Raw genomic sequence first — 25,485 nt, 5'->3', positions numbered from 1 at the left:
ATTGCTACAGAGTGTACTAATTGTAGCTTCCTTGCAGTCTTCAAAATCAGCATTAAGTATGTAAAGCAGGTGCGGTGTTACCAGAAGGGAAATCTGGAGCTACTGGTAAATCTTTGGGCAGTTTATAGTAGATCAGTAAGGATAACAGTAGCAACAACGATTAAGGCTCTCCTCCAAATGAATAAAACTATGAGTGGATTTTTGTGTGAGAGAACTATGAACTCAGTTCTTTTCATGTAACTTATGTCTAAGAATATGATCTCCTCTCCTTCTACGCGGCTCCAGTGGATCTTGGGGTTCAAGAAAAAGTAAAAAGAATTAAATTATGCAGTCTTGAAGTCTGCCCACCCCATTGCAAATATTACTACTTGAGCTCCATTGGACAAATTTTGATTAATGGTAACTTGAAAGGAAGGCTTCTTACAACTTAGGTTTTTTAAAGGTATTTTTAGTTACCAGTACAAATCTGCAAAAAAGCTAATCATCAGTAGGTCTCTAGTATCCCACACGATTCCATTTCCAGCTTGCCAAGTGACTTATTTCAGGCTCCCTCATTCTCGGCCCTCCAGATGTTTTGAGACTACAATTCCCATCATCCCTGACTACTGGTCCTGCTAGCTAGGGATCATGGGAGTGGTAAGCCCAAAACATCTGGAGGGCCGAGGCTGAGGAAGCCTGACTTATTTCATTAATGGTTTAAATGCTTAGGCATTTAATGCCATGCTCTTCTGGTCGCTCCATCAGCGCAAGCATTTCTGCTTGTCTGGTGACACAATCCCCCTCTCCTCCCACCTCCATGCATTGTTCTCAGTGGGTGTCCTGAGCCTCCTAAATAGATTTGGGTGAGATGTGGGGCATATAAGAGAAGGCAGGGGAGTCCCACTGCAACAGCAGAAGTCTTCTCTGGCTTCCCCTAGCACACCAGGTTAGTTGAAATCCAGTTTGTTGAGATGCCACTTCCAGTACCCAACCACATGGAGATGCTAAGAAATCAACCTGCTCATAGGACACTCACTCCACACAGAAATCATTGTGACTTACCACAATGGCATCAAAATGGTAGGGAAGATCCCCGAAGAGGACAAACAAACTCACATTAACATCCTGTCAGGTGGAACAAATCAAGACTGGCTCCACAAATACTGTTTGGGTCTAACATAGGCATAGGCAAACTTGGCCCTCCAGATGTTTTGGGACTACAATTCCCATCATCCCTCACCACTGGTCCTGTTAGCTAGGGATCATGGGAGTTGTCCCAAAACATCTGGAGGGCTGAGTTTGCCTATGCCTGGTCTAACAGATACAGTAACATCTTTTTTTAAAATATGAAAAGGGAAATATAGCTTAGGAAAAATGCCAGATTTATGTGCAGATGTACTGCAGATGTACTACAGCACAAGCAGAATCAAGCTGCATTACCTGTCTTCCATTGTATTAATTTTTAATACTCCTCTCTGTAATTAACTCTAAGTTTTATTAATCAAACAAAGGTTGTGTTCCACTCAGTCTCTTTTCTATGTCATATCAAATACACAGTAGGTAAAACACTCACAAATGCACTTGCATTCTCTGTTGGAGAAACCACAGTTGTTGTTTCTCTTCCGCAAAATAGCTGAGAATGACTTCCATACTGGATTAACAGATGCCATCTAGCATGAATGCCTGCCCAAGGCTGAAACGTCTGAGTAGAATATAGCAAAACCATATGGCAAGTCAGAACACATATTATTTACACAACTATTTACATAGGAAGCTGCCTTACACTGAGTCACGCTAGTGGTCTATCCAGCTCACCACTGTCTACACCAGTGTTTCCCAAACTTGGGTCTCCAGCTGCTTTTGGACTACAATTCCCATCATCCTTGACCACTGGTCTTGCTAGCTAAGAATGATGGGAGTTGTAGTCCAAAAACAGCTGGAGACCCAAGTTTGGAAAACACTGGTCTACACTGACTAGCAGCGGTTACCCATGGCTTCAAGCAGGCATCTCTACCAGCCTACCTGGAGATGCCAGGAATCAAACCTTCTGCATGCAAAACAGATGCTATACCACTGAGCTACATCTCTTCTCCTTCATTTTAATTTAAAACACCCACACCCACCCCAAAGTGGTAAGTCACTGGAAGATGGAAAGCTTGATTTCCATCACCCCATGACATGTAGTCAAAAGGGAAAGTGAAAATCAATAGGGGTGACAAGTAGAAGAAAAGAATCTCAATAATATGTATTTATTTGGCAAGATTCATATTCATTGTATCATAAACTGCCTTGTGACCTTCAAATGAAGGTGGTATAGAAAATTTAATCACCATCATCATCATCATCCACCACCACTTAATCAACAAAAATCTCTAAGCAGTTTACATAATATGCCAAAGAAATGCAATTGAGACCTTCATGCTCCTGTGTAGTTAGTTTTTTAACACACACACACACACACACACTCCCAGTTAGTAGCTTAGCAGATGTGTTTTGAACAAACTGAAGTTTCAAAGAGGTCTTCAAAAGCAGCCCTACACACAACTCATTGCAGAAATCTAATCTAGAGGTTACCAAAGCACAGGTAACTATGGCCAGGCTCTCTATGATCAAGTTGGAAGACAGAAGCTGTAAAGTCCTTTAGAGGGAGTGCAACCCTGTCCAAACACCATGTAGAACAAATTCAAATCAGAGCCACAAGCGAATCTGATTGTTCTGTGTCTTAACCTTATTTTGCCACAGCACACAGATATATATTCTGTTCCCCTGGCAGCTACTACTGCTTTTTAAAATTAGCCTAATTATTAGACTAGCGTGTATTAAAGTAGACACTAGTCATTGTAAAATCAATAAACCTGAATTCTCAAAACAGAACTTAATTAACTTTCAGTGCAGTACAACCGTCACCTTATGCAGTAGATCCACAAAACTGCAATTCTTTGAATGAAAGAAATGGTTTTAGCTTGGAATAGTGAAGGTTACATTGATAACTAAAATATTTTCAAGCACACGCTACTGAAGTTTCTGTCTATATCACATCTAGAACTGGATCTGCATATCTTAAGCAAACATGACTCCCTATATGAGCACACCATACTGATGAGATTATATTTAAGGCCCTGCTCTGTATCCAAATAGAATGGGAAGGAAAGTCATCTACAGCAAAAAGCATGGCTCCCACAATTGTGAGCCAAGGCTTGTAGAATGACCTTTCACAGGAGGTTATCAGAAACTATCCCTTTGCTTAACCAGGTATCCCCAAACTCAGCCCTCCAGCTGTTTTGGGACTACAGTTCCCATCAACTCTGACCACTGGTCCTGTTAGCTAGGGATCATGGGAGTTGTAGTCCCAAAACATCTGGTGGCCGAGTTTGGGAATGCCTAGCTTAAACAGTTATTTAAGGCACATGTATTCAGAAAAGCTTTGAATAACTGATATTCTTTCTGGGTGCTTATGGATTAGTAAACATTTCTGCTATTGCTTTAGATAGTTGTTTTTATCATTTTTGTTATTAGAATTGGTGTAAACCAGATGAAAATAGGGAAAGGTTGTACAGAAAAGATAAGTAGATGTCTCAGTCAAGGCACCCCTTTCCTAAATGAGAAATGAGGTTTTCCTAACAGAGTATACAAAGGCCATTATTTCTGATGCATTGCTTCCATAGACAAACACTGCTTTTGAGCAAGGCTGAAATCCTATGCAGCTGGCAGCATATCACATTTAACCTAGTGGGACTTAAAGGTAAAGGTAAAGGGACCCCTGACCATTAGGTCCAGTCACGACCGACTCTGGAGTTGCGGCACTCATCTCGCTTTATTGGCTGAGGGAGCCGGCGTTTGTCCGCAGACAGCTTCCGGGTCATGTGACCAGCATGACTAAGCCGCTTCTGGCGAACCAGAGCAGCACACGGAAACGCCATTTACCTTCCCGCTGGAGCGGTACCTATTTATCTACTTGCACTTTGTGCTTTCGAACTGCTAGGTTGGCAGGAGCCGGGACCGAGCAACGGGAGCTCACCCCGTCGCAGGGATTCGAACCGCCTACCTTCTGATCAGCAAGTCCTAGGCTCTGTGGTTTAACCCACAGCGCCACCTGCATCCCCTAGTGGGACTTACTTCTGAGTAAACATAGAATCGGATGAGGGTAGATAAGACAAGAGTCTTCTTTGACTAAGTAATGGTAATTTTCATGCACTCTTAACATTCTACGCTTTGGGAAATAGCATTTACACCAGAGAAGGGTAGGACAGAAATCTAATAAATTATTTACTGCTACTAGTACTTCTAAACATTATGCTGGTGATTACCATTTAACTATATGCAGAGGGTGCTGGGTCTTCTATGTTAAACAAACCTGGGTTTGAGAAGACTGATGGAGGCAGCTTCTGAATACTGTCAAAAGAACACCTGACATATAATTCTAGCAACATCATACTGCCTGCCATGGCAGACCAACTTTGCATGCATGGGAAGGCAGTAAGCAAACTCAACTCCCAATCAGGCACTGCTGATGTACCATGACTTGTGCCCAGGGCTGGTTCTAAGCCTATATGGACCAAGCAAAGTGCTCGGTTTATACTGGTGGGCAGGGCCTCGGGTACAGACCACAGGGAAGATTACTGCTTCTGTTCCATGGCCCAGGCTATTTAAGCCAGCCCAGGCAATAGGTTCAGCACTGCTGTTGCCAACTTCCCTACCCACCTTCTCTCCTTCTATTTAACTTGTGCTTTGTTTGAAGAGACGTTGGTCACCAGGTGACAGGGCTAGGAACGATTTTTTTCCTCCTCATCACAAATGGCCTATAGTAATAACAATAACAATGATTTACAGGGGTGCTGGTTGCATTGAGAAGGATCCACAGTTGGATCCCTGTAAGGGCTTTGGATTTGCTTCTTAATGTCTTGGTCGTAGCTCAAGGGACAGGGGCAGGGGTTGGGGTAGGTTGCCATAAACTCAAGTTGGGTCCCACAAGGAATGGCCCATGCCATGGTGGGTCTAAAAAATGTCTCATGGTTGTACAGCAAGTGGGCTGGGCCTGTTACCAACCAGAAGATCTTTGCCATGACAAACCTATAGATGCTGTTGCCCACAGAAGTTTTGATGACATCAAACCAACCATCTGATCTTGTAGCGTTTCATTGCTACTGCATGACTTGTCTAGATGTGGCTGGTGCACCAAGATAATGGACATTCAAAAACACACACAACAACAACACAGGTATCTGGATAAACAATCAAACACTACTAAGTCCTTCATAGTTCCAGTATTGCATGCATGGCACTGCAAATACTTCTACAGTGTGGTGCTCCACAGAAGGGGCATTTGCATTGTGCTGATAATGCAAGTCAGCAGGATAAAGTTGAAAGCCTCCATGCAGTACCAGCCACGGCAAGGGGCATACAGTGTTGGCTCAGAGGTTTTGGGCTGGCTGATTTTATAATCAAAGCACAATACAAAACAGAATGCTCCAGAGTACCAAGCATTACCTCACCATCAAATGACAACAGAATGAGGACACTACATATAAACTGCTGTTAAGTTCACATCAGCCTTTTCACTTGAGAAGTCAAGGTTGACCCTACCCTAAAGCAATCAATACCACAAGACAGTTTAAAGACCTCTGTTGCCGAACAATGTTAAGTGGACTCTGCTGTTAGACTGGCATATAAAAATGTTTATAGCAACTACTCCAAACAAATAGCAGACTCAACAGCATACCGTATTTTTCGCACGATTGGACGCACCGGACCATAGGACGCGCCTAGTTTTTTGGGGGGGAAATAAAGGAAAAAAATTTTCCCTTTATTTCCCCCCCAAAAGCAGGTCAGGGAAACCGAACCAGGTCGAGGAACAGCGGGATAGTGGCGCTGCGCCTCCCTGCTGTCCCCCGAGCTTGTGGGGCTGGCTGATGTCTGCCTAGCGCGCGGGGCGCTCTGCTTCAGGGCGCCCTACCCGCCGGGCGGCAGGCTGCTATCCGCAGCTTGGGGAGCCTTGTGGGGAACTGCTGCAGGGCTCCCCACGCTGCGGATGTATGCCTGGCGCGAGGGGCGCTCTGCTTCAGGGTGCCCCACCCGCCGGGCGGCAGGCTGCTATCCGCAGCGTGGGGAAGCTTGCGGGGAGCTCCTGCAAGGGTCCCCATGCTGCGGATGTGTTCCCAAAGCGCCGGGAGCTCTGCTTTCAGGGCGCCCGACGCTCCGGGAAGCAGGCTGCTATCCGCAGCCTAGACACGGCTAGCGGAGCGCTAATCCCGAAGCTTGGGGCGTGCGGAGCTCAGCGTGCCCCAAGCTTCTGGGCGCCGGCAAGGTCTCCGCTAGCCCTGGGAGAGCCCCGCGACGTCGCGGGGCTCTCCCAGGGCTAGCGGAGACCTTGCCAGCACCCAGAAGCTTAGGGCGCGCTGAGCTCCGCACGCCCCAAGCTTCGGGATTAGCGCAGTGGTCCGCTAGCCCTGGGAGAGCCGCGCGACGTCGCGGGGCTCTCCCAGGGCTAGCGGAGACCTTGCCGGCACCCAGAAGCTTGGGCCGCGCTCAGCTCCGCACGCCCCAAACTTCGGGATTAGCGCAGTGGTCCGCTAGCCCTGGGAGAGCCGCGCGACGTCGCGGGGCTCTCCCAGGGCTAGCGGAGACCTTGCCGGCACCCAGAAGCTTGGGGCGTGCTGAGCTCCGCACGCCCCAAGCTTCGGGATTAGCGCAGTGGTCCGCTAGCCCTGGGAGAGCCGCGCGACGTCGCGGGGCTCTCCCAGGGCTAGCGGAGACCTTGCCGGCACCCAGAAGCTTGGGGCGTGCTGAGCTCCGCACGCCCCAAGCTTCAGGATTAGCGCAGTGGTCCGCTAGCCCTGGGAGAGCCGCGCGACGTCGCGGGGCTCTCCCAGGGCTAGCGGAGACCTTGCCGGCACCCAGAAGCTTGGGGCGCGCTCAGCTCCGCACGCCCCAAACTTCGGGATTAGCGCAGTGGTCCGCTAGCCCTGGGAGAGCCGTGCGACGTCGCGGGGCTCTCCCAGGGCTAGCGGAGACCTTGCCGGCACCCAGAAGCTTGGGGCGTGCTGAGCTCCGCACGCCCCAAGCTTCGGGATTAGCGCAGTGGTCCGCTAGCCCTGGGAGAGCCGCGCGACGTCGCGGGGCTCTCCCAGGGCTAGCGGAGACCTTGCCGGCACCCAGAAGCTTGGGGCGCGCTCAGCTCCGCACGCCCCAAACTTCGGAATTAGCGCAGTGGTCCGCTAGCCCTGGGAGAGCCGTGCGACGTCGCGGGGCTCTCCCAGGGCTAGCGGAGACCTTGCCGGCACCCAGAAGCTTGGGGCGTGCTGAGCTCCGCACGCCCCAAGCTTCGGGATTAATGCAGCGCTCCGCTAGCGGTGGGAGAGCTGGGTCTCCCTCTGCTAGCAGATAGCTTCCTGAAGCCTGGAGAGCGAGAGGAGTCGGTGCGCACCGACCCCTCTCACTCTCCAGGCTTCAGCGAAAGCCTGCATTCGCTCCATAGGACGCACACACATTTTCCCTTGCTTTTTAGGAGGGAAAAAGTGCGTCCTATGGTGCGAAAAATACGGTACTTTGCCATTCTTCTTTTGACAGAAACAAAGAGCAATGTGTTATATGTATAAAAATAAAAATGGCATCATTCAGTCTTAAGAGAGCTCTGCACAATGGTAAGTCAGCTTCTGTCAACACTGCAGCTTACTTCATAAAGTGTATAGACCTTTTGGATAATGGGAAATAGAAAAATACAGGTAATACATGGTCTACGTGCAACAAAACTATAACAGTGTACAACACTAAAAAAACAAGCCCAGCTGCAAGGCCTTATTCTAATAAACTCATTATCGCTACTACGAATCATCATCTTGAATTCTATATTCAAACAAAAAAAAAGAACATTACAGCATCCAAGTACACAAGCTGCGTTTGTTTCCACATTTATTAGTATGCTAGTAATTAGTGTTCTCTCAGCAGAGCAAAACAAACACTTCACCCTAAAATGCAGACTACTCATTTTTACAGGCATCCTTAGAACAATTATATTTAGATATAAAGGAAACTAGTGTTTTAATGTGCTATAGTCACAGTAGCTCAAGCAGAGAACTGCCTATTTGCTTCTGGCATTACTGGAGAAGACAGAATGAATACAGACCCCACAACGAATCTGGCAAGCCATAACAGGAAAACTAGTAAGCCTTCTGTGCAAACTGCAAAATTATTTGACCATGTAAGAATTTGGGTGGCTTAGTTAAAGCAGCGTGTCCTCACAGGGAAACAGTCTTGCTGTGCAAGAGCACTGCTGCTGAGCAGGAGGAAGGGCAGAGGGAGAATCATCAACCAGGCCTATATATAAAAGCAACTTCCAATGTTGTGCCGCCATTTGTGGAATGGAACTTTTGTCCATCCTCCATTCACCCACACGCCCCCAAAATATGCTCTGAAGAGTGCCCCAAATCTTCCGGAGTGGATTTTGGGAGTACAAGGGATGAAGGCTGCCAGAGGAAGTGTAACTTCCGTTTCGTTACACTGGCTCTTACCCATAGCAGTGGCGGATCTTCAAGCTCCAGTGGGGTGGGGGGTGGAGAGCAGGTGGGGGCATGGCGCCCAGCGTGTGGGGAGGTGGGTAGCCACGATGGCACCCCACTGAGATTGTGCCGCCGAGGCAGTGCGCTGCGCTCCCCCTGCACCCCTGTTCCTCCACCAGTGAGCCATAGCCTTAATTTTATTTTATTTTTAATGTTGTTTTTCATTTTGCAATAAATAATATAATAAAATAAATAATAAATAAGAATCAGTACAAATATCTTGACTGTCTTTGCATTATTCACCTATAAGAGCATACAAGGTATCATGCATGACAAGATAATACATTGTCACACCATACAAAAACATTCTAATCAAGGAATCAGTCCCAAGTCTACCATGAGACTGTGGAGGAGTCTTTGCCTGCTCTTCCTGTCTCATATAAGATATAAACATTTGATGTGCCATGTAAAAAGAACAGGGGCTTGCCCTTCTCTTAAGCCATATGTATTTCGCATGCTAGTTTTTTCTGCCAGTGCTACTAACTATTTGGTACAATGCTTCACCATAGTCTTAAATCCTGTGGTCTTAAATTTTGTATTTTAATGTTGTGAACTGCCCTGTGATCTCTGGAAAAAGGGGGGCATACAAATTTAATCAATAAAAATATAAAAAAATATCCCCAGCCTTTCTTGCATTTCTTCCCATGTTGATTTTCCCTTTATTGTGTGATTCCATTCAAGTCACCCTCAAGGGAGCCAGTGTGGTGTAGTGGTTAAGAGCGGTAGTCACGTAATCTGGGTAACCGGGTTCGCGTCTCCGCTCCTCCACATGCAGCTGCTGGGTGACCTTGGGCCAGTCACACTTCTTTGAAGTCTCTCAGCCCCACTCACCTCACAGAGTGTTTGTTGTGGGGGAGGAAGGGAAAGGAGATTGTTAGCCGCTCTGAGACTCCTGAAGGGGAGTGAAAGGCGGGATATCAAATCCAAACTCTTCTTCTTCTTCTTCATATATAGATATAAACTGAAAGGTGCATCACATGTGTATTGGCTGTGTAACCAAAACAACTAGGTATCACCCATTGCTGAAGCTTTCTGGGCACAACTTGACCAAGTAAGCCAACACATACGCCTTTACAAGACCATATTTTGCCTGGATTCCATGAATGGTTACACAGAACTGCACAGCGGAAAAGCCAGTCACAAGAAACATCTTGACAAAGCAACAATGAACAATACATACACATCCTTCATTGGAACCTCTCTATAGCTCAAAGTGGTGACAGATACATTAGAAGGGAATAAAAATCAGAAATGCACTCATTGACCTTATCCTTGACTTGCACATGTTCAAGTTGCCATTTGCACAGAGTCTGTTCAATGCAGCCTTACAAATGGCCTGTCCCCCTAACATTTTCCGGGTATGAGTCATGCATGTGGATCACAGGAGTGTAAAGGGAACCTTGGATGTATAGAAATCAGGGGTGGAGTATGGAGGCATGATCCCAATTCCATGCCCTGCAATTGTTAATGGTTTCTGCACAAGTGTTCACATCTGTACAGAGCCAAAGTTGTGCTTTGATAGAGCAACAGGTGCTTTCTTAAAGACAATACTGCACAATGTGAAACCCTTGCTTAAAAATGCTTTGTATTTGTTATCAAAGACAAATCCCATGGCTAATCTTCTGGTTGGCTGGCTTTTGATACTTTTATAAATCCCCTAATGTTTGCAACTGAGTATATTGTTTAAGGATCATGTGTTTGCTTTTCAAGAGTTGCTTTTTGCTTTGTTGCCTGCACGGCCCGGTCAACGAGTGATGATAGATTTTGAGAGCACAGCATCACAGCTTGAAAATGGGAGCTGACATATTTGAGATTCACAGCACACTTACACAAGCAAACAAGGGGGAAAAACACACAGCAGGGATATAAAAAATCCCTTGAGAATGAGTAGTAAGTTAGGTGCCACTTTTACAAAAACAGGCACACATGCACTTGGGTAGAACTGAAATGTGATCAGATTTTCCTTTTTATTAAATGCAAAAAGAAAAAAGTAGTGCAGCAATAACTTGGAAAACACATTCATGGAAACAAAATCAATTGGTGATGGGAAAGAGGATAAAACATGAAGTCTGAAGCAAAGTGACACAGGGGCAGGAGAGAGAGAGAGAGAAAGAGAAGATAATAATGTTGTAAATAAAGTTGTTTATCAGATAATGCATATCTTTTTTTCAAAGCTGAAAGATAAGTTTAGGCAAAGGTATGTGTGGCAACTTCAGTTTCATTGATCAAAGTATCACTTCATTCATAAGGAACAAAGCCTGTTGAGACTGCAGCAAAACAGATGGCAATGTATGCTGCAGTTTATTTCCTACGTTTATATGTTGCTCAAAAGCAATTATCAGAGTGGCTACAACTGTATCACAGCACAAGGCGGGCAGGAGAATGTTAAAAGAAGGAGCCAATGAGGTCTGGGTCCCAGTTCAGTGTAAATACTGTATCCCAGTAGCTCTAAGCTCTACATTTACAAAATGTTCACTCTATATGCCTTTTTTAAAACTACAATTCTGACAGAGCAGTCTTATACCTGTCTACTTAGACTCAGACACACACACACAATGGATATTGGATGAGTGATGCATATGAACTACACTGCAAAACTGCTTTGTTTTCAGAAATATTCTTGTGCATAGTATATAAATGGAAACTCAGCTATAAAACCAAGTGAATTCAAATATTGTACCTTGGATACATGGAAGATCTATTTAGAATGATTATTTAGAATAGGTGTGGTCTGTGTGGAAGAGGAATATGGACAATATTTATGTTAAACGATACTTGATAGGTACCCAAAGAATTTCCATGTAACAAAGAAAACTAAAACCTGAAAGATGTCCACTTCATTTACTGATAGAATTATTTTTAATACATTTCCACACACTCTAGCCGCTGAAAATTGTTCACCAACATTAATCAATAATACACCAAGGCAGATCTTAAAAAAAAGAGCCAAGAATTTAAATGCATGAATTATTTGTGGTGGAACACTTCTTTCAGAGGCTCTCAATCATACCATAAATTTTGCACAAGTTAAACAGAATATGTTATCAAAGTATCAGCATGGCAAAGTTTGCAGCTTACATCGCACCTTTTAAAAATTCAATTCCACATAGATTCTCGATTTTTTTAAATATATGAGTATCATGAAACAGTCTGTACTTACAGTGTAGCACATGAAACTCTCTTAACGAAAAAATGTTTGCTATGTACAGTCAACCCAAACTTTGCAGTTACAAGCATTGATAAGGCAGCACACCTATTCAATGGCTGGAAATACACTACATAAACATGCATTTTTCCAAAATAATGTCCTTGTATTCTGCATTGTAGTCCTTACAACAATCTTGCAAAGAAGGGAGTCAGGCCTGTTTCACATGGAGTACCAAACACAGCATTCGCTCACTTAGCATCCATTATGCATGAGAATTGACAAAGATCACAGCAACATCCCTCAATGGGAAACCTATACTGCTCTTCAACCAGGCTCTGACCATGGCAAAATATCCCCCAATTACTTTATATATTTATTGCATAAATATCCCACCTTCTTCTCCAAGGTGGTATATATGATTCTCACACACACACCCCATTAATCCCCACAGCAACCCGGAGGTTGCTTAAGCTGAGGGGCAGTGACTGGCCCAAAACCACCCAGTGAGCTTCAAGGCTGAGTGAGGATTTGAACCCCGGTCTCCCAAGGTTTTAGTCTGACACTCTAACCACTACACAAATCCATTGTTTTGCAACCACAGCTAGAGGTAGCAGAAACCAGGTTGCTACCATGAACCTCATCACTTGCCTAGCAGAGAGATATCCAAGATTTTCCAATGAGTGACAAAAGAGACAATGCTATTCCATTCATCTGCTCATAGGAGCAATGCTTCCCCCCCCCCCCCTGTTGGACCATCTAACTGGAGAATGAACCAAACTGGAGAACCATTAAAGATATGCTGGACATCCTGCTTCCTTTATCAGGCCATCCCAGTTGAGTTCATGTGTCAGACTCACTACAAGAATTCCACCTAGACCACATACAGCAGTACCTCTTGTTGTATAACCTCCAGGTTATGGAATCTTCAGATTACGGCCATGGCAAACCTGGAAGTGTATACTTCTGGGTTTTGCTGCTCACGCATGCGCAGAAGCGCTCCCCATGTCGTGTGCATGTGCAGAAGCGCTCTGCGCGTGTGCAGAAGTGCTTTATCACACAGTGTGTGTGAGCAGAAGCAGCGCCTCTAGTTACCCCGAAATAAATTAAATCCGTAACCAGAGGTACCACTGTACTATGTTTATATGGGGTTGGAGCACTTGTAAATGTCTACTCTACACAGAATGTTACATAAGTGTTTCTGTTCAAAGCAAGCTGTTACTTTGTCACAAAGCTCTGTGCAGTATGGATATAAGTATCAGCCGTATAAGATATGAACTACAGGCTGGCATTGCACTTTGATACTTTATTATTTCATTAAAGAAACTTTTTGTCAAACTGAAGCTGGACAAGGGAAAGCAACTTACTGGCAATTTTCACACTGTGATTAAAAAGGGGGGGATCTGTACATTCGAGTCACCATCTTATCTAAACTTCCATTCATTGCAGACAACTCAATGACTGTGCATCCCCAAGCAATTAAGCACAATTCTAGTGCTATATGACCAGATACAAAACTCACTCTAGCGCACCAATATCATCCAGTGGAATCCATGTGCTTCAGGGGTTCATTTGAAGCTGAGACCTAACTACGGGTAAGATCAGTTTTGTCCAGCGTACAGGTTGAAATGTGAGCAATTCTCACATCAACTAAAGGGGGTATCTCAATCCAGACCCAAAGCCTATTATTCCTTTTCTTCACAGGAGAACTCACGAAAATGTCCCTTTACGGAAACCCTAAAATCAGAAAGACTTGAACATGTCACACAGGAGAAACAAATATGACAAGAGTAGAATTTTACTTATTCTCATCATAGGAATGACTTGCAGGCATTCTTCAAACAGGACGAAAGACAAAAATTATTCCGAAACAATCCTTAGAGAAGCAAGCGCTTTCTCAAAAGGAATGGCCTCGTTCATATTCAATGACACAACTAGACCGTTTTAGATTTTATGCTGGAGCTCCCAGAAACAGACAAGCAAAACCAATCACTTATAGAATCATGGAATGGTAGAGTTGGAAGGGACCCTATGGGCCATCTACTCCAACATCTTGCAATGCAGGAATCTCAATGAAAGCATCCATTTCTGTAGGGGGGAAAACCTCACACCTAAACAGGGTCATGTTTCCACAACAACATAGGAATCTGTTGAAGGAAAAGCAATAACAAAAAAGCTCAGTTCCATACCCTCCAACATTTCTCCAGTGAAAATAGGGACAACCTAAGGAAAAGTAGGACATTCTGGGATCAAATCAGAAACCATGATGGCTTCTCTAAATTAGGGATGTCCCTGGAAAATAGGAAAAATTGAAAGGTCTGCAGTTCCCAGGATCGAGAGAGTTCTGTAATCTCTGAGATAGCCCCAAGACAAAAGCTAACCCCAGTAGTTGCTAGGATCCTTCAACTATCATTTCACACACACACACACACACACACACACACACACACACACACACACATCAGCACTGGGTCCCTCCAGCCTTTGCTGGAAGGTACAAACAATTCAAGCACTCACTGTACACACATTAGTCTTAATGCGCAGCAATTTACATTTGCTTACATTGAACCTCATTTGCCATTCCCCTGTCAGAAGAGGTGTGGAGGTTTGAGGGAGAAAGGGGGAGCTCTTTAGTCACCAGAATGATTTGGTTCTCTCATTGCTTGCCCTTGACTCAGATAATTTATGTAATTGCATGGAGCCTAAAACAAATCTCTTAGGAACCCAACTGCTTTCTTTCCCCCTGCTGTGAGGAATCTGAGTTTATTCCTGCTCTGCTTCTTGTTCTTTAATCAGTTTCTGATGCATACAGATAACCTGGCCTCTTATCCCACAACAACAATTTTTTCTGAGAAGATAAATTAGTATGGATGAGTAAAATTCACCAGTGGGGAGTCGCATGTTGAACACACCTTTGAAATCACGACAGCTACTATGATCCCTGACACCAACCTGTATCTCATGTGCCTGGTTGTCACGTGGACCATAATATGTGAATAGAGTTCCCCCATACAAGGCTTAATCTACGTCCATATTCCTTATTCCATGGAGGAGCCCTATATAGGTACACCTATGCACACAGGTGGAAAGAACCGCTTCATCACATAGCCACCAAACACCAGTAGGCATGGGCAGCACAAACCGCTGGTGTAGAATAGGGGGAACACAACAAGACAATTCAACCCCCTCCTATGCATTTTCAACACATGAGGGGTGTCATGTGAACCCCCCTTCATCCATCTTTCAGTAAATGTCATTGTTCCTTTTGCATCCTGAATTTATTGATGACACATAGCTCCAAATCCCCTCATGCCTGCTACTAACAGCTTCATATAGAATAGATGTTAAATCGCATGGGTAACAAGATTTATTCCTGGAGTATAACTCCCTGTAGGGCAAATAAAACTCATCCAAATATTCTTTCGAGCAGCCCATGGAATGAAGCCACAGCAAAGCACTTCCAAATCCTGTAAGCCGTCCAGGAAGATACCATGGTCAGTGATATCAAAAGTTCCTGAAAAGGCAAGGAGAATCAACAGGGTTGTGCATCCCACAACTTCTCAGCTGACAAAGATCATTGACCATGGCAATCAAGGTAGCTTCAATCTCTAGGCCTAACCAGCAAGGCCAGTGGTCAAGGTTAATGGGAGTTATAGTACATCAAGACAGATTATCCATCCCTTGTTTAAATGTATACATTTTCATAAGTCTCACAGAACAGGTTTAATATGAATCAAAATGTGGGGTAGTAACAAATTAAGACGAATCAAATGAAGTGGGTACTCGAGAAACAAGGGCTGTTTAAGAGCAATAGTATTCATTATTCTACCATTTAACTTTAAATAGTCCTTTCAAGTGGTCCTAACATAAAATAGATTAATACTGAGAGGATTTTTAAATCAAGGCCATTTCAATATTCCAGTAGCCAAATACTGTTAATATTATAGGAGCACAATTTCTGTTCTCACCCTGAAGCAAAGTTCTTAACCTGAGGTACTATTTCTGGGTTAGCGGAGTCTGTAACCTGAAGCCTATGTAACCCGAGGTACCACTGTATGCCAATTTGCCAGTCTTAACCAGACTTTTAAAAAATCACCAAGGCAAATCAACTGTTCTTGTCAACAGCTGAAGTGGATCCCACTGCTCTTATACTAATTGTGGCAGATCCCACCTCCGTATAATTCTATATACTCTATAACCACCACAAGTTGTCTTACGGTTTTTGTGTGAGGTAAAACTTTCATACTTGGAGACTCAGGCAGAAGTTGAGCAAATAAGAAAGCTTTATTTAACAGAACAAAGTTGATAAAACAAAGGTTGTGTCAGGAGATAGAATTCTTTCAGTTAACAGTTACCGTAACTTATTTGTAATAAAAAAAAATCCTTAGAGGAAGCACCTTAGAGACCAACTAAGTTTGTTATTGGTATGAGCTTTCATATGCATGCACACTTCTTCAGATACACTGAAACAGAAGTCACCAGACCCTTATATATAGTGAGAGGGTGGGGAGGGGTATTACTCAGAAGGGTGGTGGGAATGGGTGATTGGCTGATAGGTGTGGTAAACCTGTTGACGACTGTTAACAACTGCAATTGGTCTTACAGAAAAAAGCAATGGGTGAGATGGCTAAAAATAGCTTTATAGTGAGATAAGAATCCAATGTCTCTATTCAGACCAGGTCTCTCCATGGTTTTAAGTTTGGTAATAAGTTACAATTCAGCAACTTCTCTTATGAAGCAACTTCTCTTTCCAGTCTCTTTCTCTTCCTTTTTTAAATTTTGTTTCTACTACGGCAGACCAACATGCCTACCTGCCTGTAACTAGAACTTATTTATAGTTATATAAAATCTAGTGGATGTTACAAGCTTCTAACCCACCAGGGAATGGAAGAGGTGTTTGTGGGGGTTTTCAGTCACAGTTGCCAGGATTACTTGACCCGCCTGAGATGGAGCTGCTCATGGCACCCATCCCAACAAGTCAAGATCCACCTTGGGCAGTAAGCCTTTGGGCTAGCCCTGCAGATATAAGATAACCAAATTCACAACACCGTAGGGAGTGGAGAAGAAAGAGTTGCTCAGAAAATTTATCTGTGAAGGTTTGAGTTTGCCTGGTCCTTTTGTTGCTTACTTTTAGATGGTGACAAAGACTGTTATATTTCAGTGAACTTTTGTAAATCCTCCTCCTCAGCTTGGTTTATGTTGCCTTGTCTATTTTTAAAAGGATGCTGTTGGTTCCACTGATTTTTTGTTTTGTTTTCATTGTTTATCTTTCATTGTAAATATTTGTTAGAAACACAGAAGGCAAGTGCTGAAAATAAATTAATGAGTAAAAAAAATAGTTACACCTTTCAGTAAAATGGGCAGTGTTTTATTCGCTTGGGGAAAAGATGGAGGAATGATAATACTGACATTTGAGACTGTTCAGTTCAAAGGTAGTTCCAATAAAGTCAACGTTCTTCATTTCAGAGCTTCAACTATGGAAGTGTCATTCAACACATGAACACATAAAGGTTAAGGAAAGTGTAGCAGCACATTGTTTACACAGGTTTCAGCATTTCTGACATACAGAAAATGCTCAATTCATTAATGCCTTGAGCAGCCAAACAGATCAATATTTCCCCACATCTAGCACTGCTTACTTACCAGGATGAGCAGAGTTATGTTTTCATTTTCATCTTTATAAATGGATCATAAAGTTTTATCAGTGGTGTAATAACCACTCTGTAAGCCTATCACTTTGATTCTTAATGTTACACTTGTCTAAACTGATAAAATACTACAAATGTGTTTTCTCCCCAGAATGCCAGGGAATTGCGATAAGACACCGTTAATTTCTTCATTTCTTAGAGCTGGAATCACTTTGAAAGAGTATCAAGGAGATATAGCAGCATATCAAACCTCTTAGTCAGGGGAGAATAATAGTCTGCCTTTCACAGTATGGAGTGGAGCTGGTAAGGGCATTTGTATAGCTTTTCTTTAAAAAAACAACCAAAAAACTTGATAGCATAATGTATTTTTTTTAAAAAAAATGCTACCTCTGAGATAGAAAAATATCTGATGCCTGCCAAAAAAGCAAGAAAAAGAAAAAAGTAAAGGCAGCAGCATTCAGCAAAATAAATAAACAAATAAATAAACAAATAACCAAGGGCTCTATACCCATCTCCAAATCCAGCTCTAACTAATTAACAGTGTAAATGATATCACAGATAGCATCTCAGGAGAGCAAGCTAAGATGCTTCACATTTCACAGCAAATAATGTGGAGCTTAGGGAAATCCTTTCCTTTGGTTTCCCTCACTTCACCCTTTGAAGTACCATTTGATCACAATGTAATGAGTTCATATGATCAAATGCACATGTTTGCTCCAATAACAGACTGGCCCTACATAAAAAGGAGTTAAGATCTCAGCAATGTTTTCTCAGCCAAGGTTTAAAATCAAGTTCAGCTTATCTACAAAGCCAAGTCTCTTCTTCTGTCTCTGAGACAATTCCACCATAGATAATCCCAACCCATTTTGCAGTACAGTTCAGTATTTCTCCTCAAATCTCACCAAGGTAACAGCTTTCTTTCTACTTAAAGCCTTGCAAAACATTGAAATTAACCCATTACTACTATAACTCTCAAAGGGTTCATTGAGAATCTTTTCAAATCAAGGCACACCTGACAGGGTCTATCCTATCCCAGATCCAAGACAACCATTGTTCAGCTGCTTGTACCACTTTAGTTCCACAAAATGGTGGCAACAAGCCAACCATGCAAGAAACAATTTAATAATCTGAATACACAAAGTCACTCAGAAGGTTCATGTCACACATTGTCTTCCTCGCCAGTCCTTGAAATATGTGTTCCAGTCACTCCTGAGGACATTCTCTCACAATGACAATAGCCTTGGAGACAAGGCACCCTGAGTGAGAATAAAATTTGGCACCCCCAAATGGATCTTCCAGTTATGGATCTTCTCTATTTTCAACCCCACAGCTTGATGCCCTCTACAGCTTGATGCCCTCAAAATTAAGGGAGAGAAGAATAACAGAGACCTCATTGTGGGAGTTTACTATAGATCCCCAAGCCAAACGGAGGACATAGATGATGCCTTCCTGGAACAGATGGCCAAGTATGCAAAAGGAAGGGAGATAGTAGTAATGGGGGACTTCAATTACCCGGACATTTGTTGGATGTCAAACTCAGCCAAGAGCATAAGGTCAAACAGATTCCTCACTGGCCTTGCAGACAACTTCATTGTTCAGAAAGTGGGAGAAGCAACAAGAGGAACAGCCATTTTAGATCTGGTCCTAACCAATGTTGATGAGCTGGTTAGTGGGGTAGAAGTGGAAGGATCATTAGGCGCGAGTGATCATGCTCTTCTGAAGTTTACTATACAGCGGAAAGGAGCAGCCAAGCATACTAGGACTCAATTTCTTGATTTTAAGAAAGCCGACTTCATAAAACTTAGGGAAGTGCTGGGTGAGATCCCATGGACAGTAATACTAAAAGGAAAGGGAGTTCATGATGGCTGGGAGTTTGTTAAGAGGGAGATAGTAAAAGCACAACTTCAGGCAATACCAATGAGACGGAAACATGGAAGGTGCCTAAAGAAGCCAGGGTGGCTATCTAAAGAACTTTTAACTGAGTTAAGATTAAAAAAGGATGTGTACAAAAAATGGAAAAGGGGGGAAACCACCAAAGAGGAATTCAAACAAATAGCCAGCACATGTAGACACAAAGTCAGAAGAGCTAAAGCACAGAATGAACTCAGGCTTGCTAGAGAGGTTAAAAGCAACAAAAAAGGCTTCTATGGGTATGTTCGTAGCAAAAGGAAGAACAAAGAAACAGTGGGGTCACTCAGAGGAGAAGATGGTGAAATGCAAACAGGGGACACAGAAAGGGCTGAACTCCTCAATGCCTTCTTTGCCTCAGTCTTCTCCGATAAGGAAAACAATGCCCGACCTGAAGAATTTGGAGCAAATGATTCAGCAAAGGAAACACAGCCCAGAATAACTAAGGAGATAGTACAAGAATACTTGGCTAGTTTAGATGTATTCAAGTCTCCAGGGCCAGATGAACTGCATCCAAGAGTATTAAAAGAACTGGCAGATGTGATCTCAGAACCACTGGCAGTCATCTTTGAGAATTCCTGGAGAACAGGCGAAGTCCCGGCAGACTGGAGGAGGGCAAATGTTGTCCCTATTTTCAAAAAGGGGAAAAGAGAGGACCCAAATAATTACCGCCCAGTCAGTCTGACATCAATACCAGGGAAGATTCTGGAGCAGATCATTAAGCAAACAGTCTGTGTGCACCTAGAAAGGAATGCTGTGATCACCAATAGTCAGCATGGATTTCTGAAAAATAAGTCATGTCAGACTAACCTGATCTCGTTTTTTTGACAGAATTACAAGCCTGGTAGATGAAGGGAATGCAGTGGATGTAGCCTACCTTGATTTCAGCAAGGCATTTGACAAGGTGCCCCATGATATTCTTGTAAAGAAACTGGTAAAATGCGGTCTTGACTATGCTACGACTCAGTGGATTTGTAACTGGCTGACTGACCGAACCCAAAGAGTGCTCATCAATGGTTCCTCTTCATCCTGGAGAAGAGTGACTAGTGGGGTGCCACAGGGTTCTGTCTTGGGCCCGGTCTTATTCAACATCTTTATCAACGACTTGGATGATGGACTCAAGGGCATCCTAATCAAATTTGCAGATGACACCAAACTGGGAGGGGTGGCTAACACCCCAGAGGACAGGATCACACTTCAAAACGACCTTGACAGATTAGAGAACTGGGCCAAAACAAACAAGATGAATTTTAACAGGGAGAAATGTAAAGTATTGCACTTGGGCAAAAAAAATGAGAGGCACAAATACAAGATGGGTGACACCTGGCTTGAGAGCAGTACATGTGAAAAGGATCTAGGAGTCTTGGTTGACCACAAACTTGACATGAGCCAACAGTGTGACGCGGCAGCTAAAAAAGCCAATGCAATTCTGGGCTGCATCAATAGGAGTATAGCATCTAGATCAAGGGAAGTAATAGTGCCACTGTATTCTGCTCTGGTCAGACCTCACCTGGAGTACTGTGTCCAGTTCTGGGCACCACAATTCAAGAAGGACACTGACAAACTGGAACGTGTCCAGAGGAGGGCAACCAAAATGGTCAAAGGCCTGGAAACGATGCCTTATGAGGAACGGCTAAGGGAGCTGGGCATGTTTAGCCTGGAGAAGAGGAGGTTAAGGGGTGATATGATAGCCATGTTCAAATATATAAAAGGATGTCACATAGAGGAGGGAGAAAGGTTGTTTTCTGCTGCTCCAGAGAAGCGGACACGGAGCAATGGATCCAAACTACAAGAAAGAAGATTCCACCTAAACATTAGGAAGAACTTCCTGACAGTATGAGCTGTTCGACAGTGGAATTTGCTGCCAAGGAGTGTGGTGGAGTCTCCTACTTTGGAGGTCTTTAAGCAGAGGCTTGACAACCATATGTCAGGAGTGCTCTGATGGTGTTTCCTGCTTGGCAGGGGGTTGGACTCGATGGCCCTTGTGGTCTCTTCCAACTCTATGATTCTATGATTCTATGATTCTACGGGGGAACTACTCACACCACCTAAAATCTGGTAATGTCAGAATGAACAAAGAGAAGAGGCACCTTCCAGTCAGTTCTTAGCAGCAGAATAGATAGATTGGTGCAAATCAGTGTGGGCCATTTGAGGAGGACCTATTAGGGGACCTGTGCTACCTCAATTGAACTTTTAATCTAACATTTCAACAGGAATGTCTATCTTATCAAACACCACTGGCCAAAGGTTTGCGGCACACCTAATTTTGTTAGCTTTAAACAAAAGAATACAATCTGCCTGAGGCACAAAGAAAGATGGCTAATTTCACTTCCAAGACTGGTGGAAGTCTTAAATTTTGGCTCAATTTCAGTAGGGGGGGGGAAATCATCATTTGAAGAACTTCTTGGAAACTAATGCATTCTTAAGCAAAGGTATCATAGGTTTTACAACAGACAAGTATTTGCAAGGCTAATACTATAACAGAAAAGTGCCGCAATTGGTTAAAAGCAATACTTAAATTATAATCTCCCAACACAATGTTTTTCAAGAAATAAGAGAAACTCATGAATACGAGAGTGCGCGCACACTACCCAAATACAAAGTACAGCACAGAATCGGTGCTTCTAAGAATATTTAAGAATAAATACAAATTAATATTCTGTCAGGAACTATTTTGCAGGGATCTTTATTAACACAGCACATGAAGTAGCTTCTTGGTTTAGTTTAGAAGGAACCCACTCCAACATATTAGCATTTAGAATTCTTAGCCATATATGCAATTCAACATAATAGCGGGGGGGGGGTGTTTAAAGCTCAGCAAAGAGGAACACATACAAAACTCTGCATTTCCCTTTCCTTCCCCAGAAGCAAACTCTTTTCTTTCTTTTGCTGAATCAGGCTTCTCTTGCCTTGCCAACTAAGCTGGCTGAATCAGTTCAGGAGATGACAAACTGATCATTCCATACTGAAACGATCCATCAGCCACTTCAACTTTTAGCAGAGACAGCAACTTGATGCAGCTACATACAATACAAAATGGGAGGGAGGACTGATTTATTCTCAGGTTTGGACTACAAATCAGTAGATCAATTGAAGCGAACATTTATCATAAATGATGATGAGCTTTTACATTCTCCTTCTCCTGTATACACTCCAAGGATGTGTAAATGCAGGAGTTAAATGGGGCCAGTTAGATACGACATGTCCTAATCCCATTAGAGGCTCAAAGTACTTTTCCTCCTTTTTATAAACACTGTATTAAGAGCTAGGAAAAACAATTGATCATGACTAATTTATTAAACAAGTTTTACTTCCTTCTTTTACGTTGTGTGTTGTCTAATTATTTTTCACTATTCATTGATGAAAATTGTTTCCTAATTACATTTTCTCTCTTTGTTTCATAGGAGCTGTTCAGCATCTGCAATATCCAAGAATTCAACTGTGCTAACTTGGCGTCAAACAGAAACACTACAGATGGACACATGAATACTATTCTAAATAATCCGTATCAAAGGTAGGAAAGCTAAAGCACTTCAGATGTTGTTGGACTCCAACTCGCATCAACCCCAGGCAGCATGTCCAATGGGTCAGGCATGATGGAAATTGGATCACATCATCATCTAGAGGGCCACATGTCCCCCATCTGTGATTTATGCCAATAAGTTTTAATGAGATAATACACCTTTTCTAGAACTGCTTTCTAGAACTTTTCTAGAACGTTTGCATTTTCAGTACAACAGGATAATAGCAAGCAAGCATGCATGCATGCATTCATTGTGGGGAGTCTTTTAAGTAAGAATTGCTTCTGTGCAATTGCTTTTCCCTTAAACTTGACCCTTACAGAGTCCAAATGGGAAAACCTTTAATAAATTTACTAGGATTAAAAGCATAATTGATGGAACAATATCTTTTTAAAGCATATTGGAATGCATCTGCACCCATCAATACTTTTAACTTACAAAATAAGAGTCTCTTCAAGGGTAGGCTTCTCATGCTACAGTAATGTGATCTTACTACACATTCTCTCCCCACACCCCCTCCAGAGTTTACAAACATTACAGAATGACCAGACTGAGACTTGAAACTCAACTTTGAAAAGTTGCTTTTTGGGGGATCTTATAGTTAGCATTTAACTGTAAAGATAGACAATAAGGCCTTAGATAGTAGGCTACTCATAAATCTTGTTAGGAATGCCCATGTATCAACAAAACTCTTTAGGAAGTGGGTATGAGATTTAAAAAGATAAAAGGGGGGGGAGACATCGTTGTGTAGCTGTCGGCAAATGACTCAAATTCAATGATTTAAGGAATCGTGCTCTCAGATGACAGCCACACTTAGCACATAGGTCAACAGTTACTATGAAGAAGAAATTGTGATTGCAGACACCTCAAACTTTATCTTACCCCTTAAAGCAGGCAGCAGGGATCTCTCTTTCTTGTCATCACATTTGTTACATTCACTGAAGTATAAAAGCAGAAAGACATCCACAAGCACCCACATCAGAGAAGTGGCAAGAACCACCTTGCAGTAGACAAATCTCCTCATTCTTTGTTCAGTTATTAGTAGTAAAGATGGGTACTGCTTTGATGGTGTATCCAAGCCAAAGATGCCAGCATGAACGCAATGTTGAGAACATCCCACTGAAAATTAAGAGAAAGGGGGATTCAAATTAAATAGCAAGTAAACAATAAATGATCACATTCATTTTTTTGCTTTTTTATTGTTTGTCTTTTGAATAAATTATTGATTTCTGTTGCTTTCCATAAAATGTAAGAAAATGAGATCACATAACAGACCTAAATGTTTTCAGAAAGAAACTTTCAAACAACATACAGAACAGGTGTTTTATCAATGATTGCTTTGAAGCTTTCAGTTTTCATGCTTTGCATATTTTTTTTACTACAATTACATTCATTAGTCATTTTCTACAAAGAAACATGTCTGCAAGTGATTTTCAAATCAATAAAATATGAACAACAAAAACATGCTAGAAATCAGATACAAAAATAAAACAAGATCCAATAAACAGAATTCCTTAAGCGCTCAGCCAACATTACTCTAAGAAGGAAAACTCCTTTCCACCCTACTAAGCAATGAACATGACAAAAGCAGCAATAACAAATCTTTATAAATCTATGCTAGTTCAGAAGAGGAGCTCCTCATAGGTATCAAACAAGCATAACCTTATGATCTAAATGAGGTCTCTCAAGTGGAAGTACCGTATTTTTCGTTCCATAGGACGCTCCGTCCCATAGGACACACCTAGTTTTTTTTTTTGGGGGGGGAAATAAAGGGGAAAAAAATTCCTTTATTTTCCCCCCAAAACCAGGTCGGGGAACAGCGGTATGGCGGCACTCCGCCTCCCCGCTGTCCCCCGAGCTTGTGGGGCTGGCCGATGTCTGCCCGGCGCAAGGGGCGCTCTGCTTCAGGGCATCCCGCGTGCCGGGTGGCAGGCTGCTATCCACAGCGTGGGGAGCCCTGCGGGACCTCCTGCAGGGCTCCGCACACTGCGGATGTCTGCCTGGCACGAGGTGCGCTCTGCGTGGCAGGCTGCTATCCGCAGCCTGGGGAGCCCTGCAGGAACTCCTGCGGGCTCCCCAGGCTTGCAGATAGCTTCCTGAAGCCTGGAGAGTGAGAGGGGTCGGTGCGCACCGACCCCTCTTGCTCTCCAGGCTTCAGCGAAAGCCTGTATTCGCCCCATAGGACGCACACAGATTTCCCCTTCATTTTTGGAGGGGGAAAAGTGCATCCTATAGGGCGAAAAATACGGTACTTGTGACAGTGACACCTGGCCCTGTAACCAAGATGGCTAGATTGTAGAGCATTTTCAACAGATTTGATAAGAAGTGCCAGTCTAGGTACATCTCTTTCCCACACACATATTTGTATTTATTTCTTATTTTTTGCTGATTATGTGAAAATGGGGAGGTATGACGCAACTCCCTTGAATGGCATTTGCCATATTTGATCAGATTTACACACAAAAATATCATCTCCAGTATTGCTTATGAGCCCACAACTGGATCTAACCAACACCAAGCATACGCTAACTTCTTTTGAAAACCATTCTTCTTCTTTTGAAAACATACAACTGTATCGATCTGTTCAAATAATTGATTTCAGGATAATTATACTGATAAAAGTTGTAAGCAATTTCTGAAATGTAATGGTTTTGAAAATGTATAGATGTTTGTGGTTATTTGTATGAATTTTATTTGACACATTCTTTTCTGTTTTTGTTTTTTTCCCC

The 25,485-nt window shown here is 43.0% G+C and overlaps 1 protein-coding gene across 2 annotated transcripts in view; it reads right to left on the bottom strand.

Moving 5' to 3' along the window:
* The window catches only part of GALNT13 (polypeptide N-acetylgalactosaminyltransferase 13), a 167,895-nt gene that overhangs the window by 127,098 nt on the left and 15,312 nt on the right, over positions 1-25,485 (bottom strand). For both annotated transcript variants that reach the window (XM_081187554.1, XM_081187555.1), the window contains exon 2: positions 23,639-23,875. In XM_081187554.1, the coding sequence (XP_081043680.1) occupies positions 23,639-23,780 (142 nt within the window). In that variant the 5' untranslated portion in view covers positions 23,781-23,875. The remainder of the gene's footprint in view (positions 1-23,638; positions 23,876-25,485) is intronic.

Source organism: Podarcis bocagei, assembly GCF_964188305.1.
Source record: "Podarcis bocagei genome assembly, chromosome: 1".
Lineage (NCBI taxonomy): Eukaryota > Metazoa > Chordata > Lepidosauria > Squamata > Lacertidae > Podarcis > Podarcis bocagei.
This window is presented reverse-complemented; position numbering and strand designations above follow the sequence as displayed.